This window comes from Planococcus citri, chromosome 2 (genome assembly GCF_950023065.1).
Source record: "Planococcus citri chromosome 2, ihPlaCitr1.1, whole genome shotgun sequence".
In the NCBI taxonomy this organism is placed as follows: Eukaryota; Metazoa; Arthropoda; class Insecta; order Hemiptera; family Pseudococcidae; genus Planococcus; species Planococcus citri.
Window position 1 is genome coordinate 65,943,215 of NC_088678.1, and position 9,012 is coordinate 65,952,226.

The 9,012-nt window shown below is 33.6% G+C and overlaps 1 protein-coding gene and 1 long non-coding RNA gene across 3 annotated transcripts; one reads left to right on the plus strand and one right to left on the minus strand.

Moving 5' to 3' along the window:
* Window positions 1–2: 2 nt before the first annotated feature.
* On the minus strand, window positions 3–8,385 carry LOC135837180 (uncharacterized). Of its 2 annotated transcripts, none has more exons than XR_010557151.1 (8): window positions 8,178–8,385; window positions 7,886–8,076; window positions 7,564–7,758; window positions 7,158–7,307; window positions 6,716–6,903; window positions 6,489–6,629; window positions 1,903–1,955; window positions 3–1,838 (listed from the first exon to the last, which is right to left on the minus strand). It is a non-coding gene; the product is annotated as an uncharacterized LOC135837180 (long non-coding RNA). The 2 variants fall into 2 exon arrangements; XR_010557150.1 differs by having other exon boundaries at window positions 7,135–7,307.
* On the plus strand, window positions 800–6,490 carry LOC135837164 (vesicular glutamate transporter 3-like). Its single transcript, XM_065352349.1, has 10 exons — window positions 800–937; window positions 1,094–1,301; window positions 1,531–1,761; window positions 4,357–4,531; window positions 4,623–4,756; window positions 4,852–4,972; window positions 5,136–5,269; window positions 5,381–5,523; window positions 5,616–5,736; window positions 5,828–6,490. The coding sequence occupies exons 1-10, from the start codon at window positions 879–881 to the stop codon at window positions 5,990–5,992; spliced, it is 1,491 nt and encodes a 496-aa protein (XP_065208421.1). The 5' UTR covers window positions 800–878; the 3' UTR covers window positions 5,993–6,490.
* Window positions 8,386–9,012: the final 627 nt, after the last annotated feature.

Consider the following 9,012-nt stretch of genomic DNA (forward strand, 5'->3'; position numbering starts at 1 on the left):
AGTAATACCTAATGAGGAGTTATCCTTCTGTTCAAGTATTTTTTTTTTTTTTTTTTTTTACAGTGTAGGTACTTAAGAATAGTCTAGTCAATCAAGTAGGTACTAGAATTTTTTTGTAATTCAACACTATGATAAATTTTTTTATACTTTCATTTTAAAAAAATAATAATTCATACTTCCAATCCAATGTACAAAGTTACCTATTTAATTTGTAGTGAAGTAATTTTATGAAACTAAGTTGTTTTATTTTTTATATTTCACTTCAATAATTTTCAATAAATTATTTCTTCATTTTTACTCAACAAATTTCCAACTCTAAAGAAAATGCTTCGAATTTCTAGTATTTGTATGAATAAAATGTGCAATTTCCTTAAAATCTCATTCACACGAACTTCACAAAATTCTCTCAATGAAAACATTTTACCAATTGTTTTCACTTTATTTTTTTGTCGTCGATTTTGAAGAATACGTATTTTCAAAAAATTGTCATTTTTCAATTCTTCCATCAACATAATTTACAAAACGAAAAGTAAAATTTCAATTCAGTATAATCCAAATCAATGAACGAATAAATAAATAAAACGGAAAGTGAGGGGAGCAGTGGGAAAAAAGGTATACCTATCTAACTAGTTAACTACCCACAAAACTGTAAACCCATTGTCAAGGTAAGTTTATCGAAATGATAAAATACTCGAATAGGAATTTTATTACCTATACTACGAGATATACACACACTAATTATGATAAAGAGTGCTCATGGTAGAACAATAATTTTCAAACCGATTCAATACTGAATAAGCAGCCAAACACGTGAGTAAATTTCAAACGAAATGTGTTTCATTTAACTTTCACCAACATCGAGAATAAAAACTGACAAAATGACATCCGAAGATATCGCAGAACGAGAAAAAGATACATTGTTACTAAGACTGCAACGGTATGTAATGTTTCGCTATTTACATAGAGCCAATATGTATTTTCTAATTGCCTACTCGTACTTTCGTTTCAACTTGAGAATGCATTTGTGCGTCATAATTAGGTAAACAATTCAAATCAAACAAGTAGGTATCATAATTACATTGTTTGCTTTCAGAGAGAAATACGTAAATTTGAAACCACCGCCATCGCCAATACTATACTCTAAACGATTTATCGTATCGGTGTTATTATTTTTCGGTCACGTTATGATCGCAATGGGTAGCCAAGTGATCCATATAGCTGCAGTTGAAATGACATCGAAAAACGATCATACAAATCAGTCATCAACAAACGACTCAACATTTCTAAAATTGTTATTCGAGGTACCAAAAATTATTTCATATGCATTAAGATGAACGATCGTATTTATTTATGAAGCTAAGGATGGGTGACAACCGACAGGGAGAGGCCGGGGGGGGGGGGGGGGGGTAATTCGAAAGTTCGAATAAAAAAGATTGTTTTTTTTTTCGTTTAAAACCCTACAACTTTATGTACAATTGTACACCTATAATCATATACGAGTAAACCTTAATTCAATTACTCTTATTCAAGCCAACAGTATATCAATGGGACACGATAACTATCGGTGCAGTTCAAAGTATGTTTTGGTATGGATGTTCGTTCAGCCCAATCGGTGGAGTTCTATCCCAAAAATTCGGAGGTGCAACGATCATGGGGGTAACGATGATGATGGTGGCAGGAGCTCTTCTCCTCACTCCACTCGGCCTCCGAATACACTTCTATTTATTCCTCGGACTTCGAATACTGGTCGGCGTACTCGAGGTATGATAATTGTGATATTCTCGGAAAAATAGGGACGAGCTCTGTACCTTCCAGATTTTTTTACGTATATCGATCAACTACATCGGAAAAATTTAGAGAATTTTTGAAATTCAAACAAACTTAGTAGGTCTAGGTACATACCGTAAATTCGCAGCTTCGAAGTCTCCGCCATCTTGTTGAATTATACCTGATGCCTATAAGAAATCAAACAAGGAAACATTATTTTAATAAAAAAATTGCTCTGTGAATAATAATATTCAAATCTATGTACATTGTACATAATTATTCTATAAATTAGGTACAAATTACTAATCTTATAACCCCTATAAAAATAAAATAAAAAAAAACTCTTGGTAATACAGCAAATGTTGGAAGGACCAACCATATCAAGTACATATGTACCAATGACTCTGGCTCAGTTATTTCAGATTTTAAGGTGTTCAAAAATTAATGCCTGCTTTTTTTTTAGAAATCTCAAAAAAAATTTCATACACATTTTTTTTAAAAATTAAGTACCTAATGTTTCTTGAAAAAAAATCGGGTTTTCCAATGGTGCAACGCAACACTCAACACCCATTTCTCCATGTTGATTGGTTGCTTCGAGCCATAAAAATTTTGTCCAAAAACAATTCCCAACAACTTCTTTTTTTTTTTTTTTGGGGTGTTTGTAATTACTTGATTATAACACCCGTCGTATGAGATTTAAATCGAGTTGGTAAGGTTACGTATTTTAATTAGGTCTAAGAATTTTTTAATTTCGGAAGGGTCGTCTGGTATGAATTGGGATCTTTCATCTATTTGTAGGGACAGTCTGTGCTGATGTAAGGAGGGACAATGAAATAGTAAGTGTTGGACAGATATAAGTTCTGACAGGCAGAACTGACATGTGGGTTTTGGGGCCTTTTCATAGAGGTGATTGTGTGTGATTTTTGTGTGGCCAATTCTCAGTCTGGTTATAATGAATTCTTCAAGTCTGTTTAAGTGGGAGAGGTTTTTCCAAGGATGGATTAATTTTTTATGTTGAAAGAGCTTGTTTTTGGTTTGGAGGGACCAAAAGTTTTGCCATTTCTTAAGTGTGCTTTGAGTGAAGATAGATTTGAGGTCGTCAGCTGTGATAAATATAAGGGGAGAAAGGATGGTGGCAGATTTTGCATTAATATCTACAATTTCATTTCCTAAGATTCCAACGTGGCTGGGTACATACATAAACTGTATGAAGAAGTTTGAATTTTGTAAGTCAAATAGAGTTTTATGAATATTTTGAATTAGAAGGTGATCGGAAAAAAGATTTTGGATAGCAGTTACTGAGCTGAGGGAATCACTTTGAATTAAGAAGGACTTATTTTCTGATTCATAAGTGAGTATATCACAGAGACAGTGGAAAATAGCTGTGAGTTCGGCAGTGTAGATTGAAGAACAGTTATGGATTTTAAAATTTGAAATTCTATCATTTATAGAGTATGCATATCCTGTGTGAAGTGTTGGTATTTTTGATCCATCTGTAAAACAAAGATTGAATTTTTTGTATTCTGATAAGAGTTCAAGATAGTTCTGTTTTATTACTAATGGAGAGTGGCTATTTTTTGGGTAGTTAATAAGCTGTAGGTTGACTTGAGGAGGTTTTAGAAGCCAAGGGGGGTATAATATTGGTTTTTGGACGAGAGTTTTAGGATTGATTTGAAGATCATTCAACATTGTGATGAAATTAGAAATGGGTCCTTCTATTTATGATCAAAATGTTGGGGGTTGGGAGGGTTAATTGAGTTTTGGAGTGGATGGGAAGGGTTGGTGGATGCATTTGAGATGAATTTGTTTGTTATGAGAGTTCTTCTGAAATCTGGGGGTAATTCTGCTGCTTCACAATATAGGCTATCTATTGGAGAGGAATAGAGGGCTCCTAGACAGATCCTTAGGGCTGAAATTTTGAATTGTTTTTAGGATATTTGAAGTTTTATTTGAGATATTTGCAAAACAAGGGCTTCCATACTCAATTTTACTGCGAATTAGAGATTTATACAAGTGAAGTAGGAGTTTGCGAGATGGTTTATACTTGGTGTTTTTGATTATTTTCAACAGATTTAGGCGTTTCATGATATCTGATTTTACTTTTAGAAAATGAGGAGTCCAATTTAGTTTTCTATCAAAAGTTAAGCCAAGAAATTTAGTTGTGGTTTTGAATTCTAAAGAGTGTCCTTTGAAGTTGAGAATGAGATCTGGAGGAATCTTATTTTTTTGGTGAAAAGTATACAGTGGGTTTTTGACTCAGAGAAGGTTAGACCGTTTGAATCTGCCCAGGATTCAATTTTTTCAAGGGTTTCTTGGATTACTTGAAGAGCTAGTTGAATATTATTTGAACGAAAGGAAATGTTTATATCATCAGCAAAGATTCTCAGAGAAATGGGTCTAGAAACAACATATGGAAATGTCATCAATCAAAAGTATAAATAAGACTGTGCTAAGAACTGAACCTTCTTCTCCAAAATTCATAAAAATGATAATAAATAGGTACAAAATATTTGGATCAATATTAAGAAAAAAATTCTTTAGTCTAATTCTTCAATTTTTTAAACTTGCTCATCTGTGATAATTTTGCAGGGTTTCAGCACCACAAGCTGTGCTCCAATATTCGCGCACTGGATACCGAAGCAAGAAAGATCCATTTTAGTATCATCCATCGTCAACGGATTCTATTTTGGAAACGCGTTTACTTTTATTTTATGCGGTTTTCTAGCTCATCGTTGGGGTTGGCCGATGTCATTCTACGGCGCAGGTCATATAATTTATCTACTTCTCTATAGTCGTTTGCATCCATTGGAATTCTTCTAGCTTCATTAACGTATTATTACTTTAAATCAATGCAGGTATCATCTGCTTCTGTTGGTCTCTATTATGGTTACTAATTGTCACCAATGATCCAGCTGAAGACAGGACGATCTCCCAAAAAGAACTCGCGTACATAAAAAATACAACAGAAAGTATTTGTCCTGCAGCCAAGGTAAATGTATAGGTATTAGGTATCGACTTATTGCTCTTTGCTGCTATAAAAATCTTATTATTTTTTCTCATTCGAATGAAATTTATTCTTTTTAGAAGGATCATCCGTACAAAGAAATCCTCTTATCTCCTCCATTTTGGGCATTGACTCTCTGCTACTTCGCTTACAGCTGGGCGACTGCATTTGTTGTAGGATATTGCCCCATGTATATTAAAGGTAGGCTACCGAATATTGATATGTGCCCAATTCACTAATAACTAGATAATATAAGGTCTAGGTGGAAAGTACGAGGTTTGCGATAAAACTTCCAATCAGTATGCCTATCTATGTACCTACTTAAAATAGCTGGTGATGGGAAAAGTGTGCATTTTTGTGGCAGATGTGACACAAAACAGTACAAATGTCGTGGGATACCTTTCATCCATTCCAAATATAGCCAACATGTTCATAATACCAATCAGTGGAATATTACTGAATAAGACTCAAAAAACAATTAAATTACGGGATAATCAAGTAGGTAATGTAAATTTACTCGTAAATTTTGTAAACGCAAAATCAAAATTTGGCGAGAGCATTTTTGAAATATCTACCTATGAATCGATCTTTCGTCTGTTATCATTGTAGATCCATAAAATCACAGTTAGTGGAGGATTTGCGATTTCTGCGGTATTGTTTGCTTTAATCCCATTGGCAAATGACTTCAACGTGTCAATGATTTGTGCTGTAATAATCAACGTTCTCGTTTCTGTTAACAGGGTTGTTTTCGAGTACGTATAAATACTGCTCGAAATATTCTTATTTGTACATCCCCAGTTCAAAGCTCTAATAATAAAAGGGTAATATTTTATACCTACAATAGATTGATCAAGGTTAGCATGGCACCTAATCATTCCAGCTTGATTTCTGGTATGTCGTTAATTGGTCAATCTTCCGGTGCGGTAATTGCTCAAATGTTCGTAGGGTATATGGTACAAAATCACGTAAGTGTGTACCTATTCATTTCTCAGGTATTTTAAAATAAAAATTTTATCAAACGAAAATGTTTCAGTGATGCTTAATTCATTTTTTCAGAGCATAGCAGAATGGAATACGTGCTTTTTTTGGTCAACAGGAGTATTAGTACTGACAGCATCATTTTATCTCATTTCCGGATCCAGTGAACCACAATCATGGTCCATGCTTTCTCAATCTCAAGAGACATATCAAGAAGATAAGGCTCGGGGTGCAAATCAATGATTTTTATCCACTGTTTAAAATAGATAAATATTGAATGTGTCATACATATCATAGAATTCGAATTGGAGGTTGGAATTTTTCACCCCCCCCCCCCCCCACCCGTCCCTTGAAGTTGTTACCTCGGATGAGAAAACAATTTCCCATATTCCCCCCTCTATTTTGAAAAAGTGCTGCCAGGAGCTCTGAAGTAAAAAAAAGTTTTTTTTTAAAGTAACTTTACAGTTCATCCAAAAATTTTCCATTTTTTTCAGAATTTTTCTCAATAATCTTTTTTTCAAAAAAAAATTCCTCCAGTACTCCTAAATCTACGACGACCTTAAATAATTTAGAAAAAATTAAGAAAAATAAAATGATCAAAATCAGTGAAAGTTTTCTAAAAGCTACTGATTTCCGCGCCAAAATTCTTCATGTCTGTCTCATCCTTGAACACATACCCCCAAAGTTGAGAAAAAAATTGATAAAACTGATAATTTAAAAAAAATTCTCACTCACGAACCTTCATTTTGTAAATAAGTAAGCGAACGTCGATGAATTTGATACGGGAACAGATTTAAACGGTTGTAAATTATCGCTTCGTATAACGTAATAAAATTATAGCTGCGAATGTCGATTTCACTTTGAGCCATAACATTCGTGCCTGTAAACGAACGATGAAAATTAAAAATCGATATTAAACCTAATAAATAATAATATAAATCTGCAATGAATGTATTATTGAAATACTTTGTAGCTGGCCGGTCGAGCTCGAGATGAGTGATAATTCGCTGATTATCAACCGCACCGTTTCATTCCTGGTTTAATCAGTATAATTACTAGCCAGCTCAGCGTTGATAAGCTCTTATACTCGTACAGAATCTGCATTCTTGATTTGTTGAGGGATGGTCTGATAATCAAGGTCATTAGTACAGTATCTGAAAGTAAGAAATCATAAAAGTTGAAAAAAATTATCGGTCTGCCATACCGCGAACGATCACAATCACAACGAATTTCAATTTAGGTAGATATATTGAAATTCGAAAAATTCGAAATTGAAATTCGATAAACTTCAAAAGGGATGGGGTACGATAAGGTCAAGTTGATAAAGCACTAAACTAATCCTATAGCAAACGAAACGCAACTAAACAATTAATCTGATTAATTACTTTAGGTACAAAGATTTCTGAACCTTCATGATCGGCGAACATTTTGAGTACAGCAAGCATTCACAGTTATGGCGGTTCTTCAAATTGTGACTTCAGCCATCTTTTGCAGGTAATAGAAATTCATTGTTTGTATCTTTAGTTAACCGAATTAAGGCTAGGTACATCGACATCGACTGTAAAATAAGATAAACATTTTTCAATTTTTTTTCTTCAATCCAAGAACTTTGATGCTTATGAGGAGTCAAATGTAAATTATTTCGAGTGAATAAGTAAATCGATTGAATTGAAAATTTTTGGATGAAGCGAGAAAATATGTAATAGCTTATAAATAATCCATCCTCTTGATAGTCTAAAGATAAAAATACGTAAATAGGTAATCATTCGTATTCGTATCTACGTAGATACGAATATATACCAATTAAAACGTACCAAATACACAAACGTTTCAGTCTGTCAGTCAAACACGTACGTAAAGGCTTCGACTAAATTGACTTTCTCAACAGGAAGATATAGAAAACCAATCATCATTTTTAAAATAACAATAATCCAAAGATTTCATCGTCGAATACTCTGCACTCTGCAACTGTAACCATTACCAACGCAATGGGACTCGAAAGTGTAACCCTGAAAAATTCAACAACAATAATGTTTGAATTGATAACGTATCGTCATAATTACGAATTATTTCGCCATATCCATAACCCAAAAAAAGACACACAAATTGATAATACGAGTATTACCGAATACCTACCGATTCTTGACAGAAGAAATCTACTGATTCGGTCATTAGATCGGCGCTGGTGTAGGTAAATCCTTCACCACTACGATTGAATTTGCTTCAATGCTTCATGATAATAATTGTTTCGAACGTTGATCGAGATCGAGCATTCTGTCTGCTTTTTGAATCGATTATTCGATACTTGAGGACATTTTACACGACAACTAGGTAAACATAGAAACTGTGATAAGAAAAAAAATACAGTGATTGCATACTTATGAATCAATTTGAAACAACGACAATTAACATGTTTTCATTTCATTACCTCTTGAAATTCTCCTACCGGAGCAAAGCATTCTTTCAGTATAGCTAACGCTGCATCATTTCCGATAATCTGTTATCATTTCTTACGATCAAAATCACTGCGATTTGGACTTTGGTTTTCACCGATCTTGAATCGAAGAAGATCCTGCTGTTATCAATGCTTCTAGCTCCTTTCCTCTATTCAAAATTATTCGATGTGCTTGTGCTTATATTCTATAATACAGAAACAATTACGGTTTTAAAAATAACACCGATACCGATATGATGAGTAAGACATAATATTATATATGTACTTAGGTAGTCGAAATCGTAATCATTTTACCATTTTTACCTGATTCATTTTCGTAATTTTTATAATGAGGATTCGACGTTCGATGATACATGATTTTTACTAACACAGTAACGCAGTAAAAACTGTAAAGAACTGGAAAATTCGTAATCAATTTGACAATTCCTGAATTGTAATCATCACAATAAGAATCTGAAACAATAAATTGCTAACTTTATCGTAATACGAACTCGCTGTCCAGGTATAACGATGATATTTCGATAGCGTATTAATTACATCCTCGTCTTATCTCTACGAACAACTACCACCTGGTCCGTTGCAAAAGGAAGAATACAAGAATTGGATGAACAAAATATAAAGTGATAAAAATAAGTTTACCTTACTTCGTAAGTAGAGTACAGAAGCCGGATCGTACTACATCGAATTTCGAAACAATACATGTGCTAGTGCTTGAGTGCTATACTAGCGCATCTTCCCATCATTATAAAATCACTAACAGCGGTGTGCGTTGCTTTCCGATTAGAAAATCACCCAAAATACATTGAAA

Excerpts from the sequence above, each read along its gene's own strand:
- LOC135837164 (XM_065352349.1), top strand. The coding sequence starts at position 879 with ATGACATCCGAAGATATCGCAGAACGAGAAAAAGATACATTGTTACTA. Across the intron at positions 938-1,093 it reads TTGTTACTAAGACTGCAACG|AGAGAAATACGTAAATTTGA; the intron begins GTATGTAATGTT and ends GTTTGCTTTCAG. Across the intron at positions 1,302-1,530 it reads TTCTAAAATTGTTATTCGAG|CCAACAGTATATCAATGGGA; the intron begins GTACCAAAAATT and ends CTCTTATTCAAG.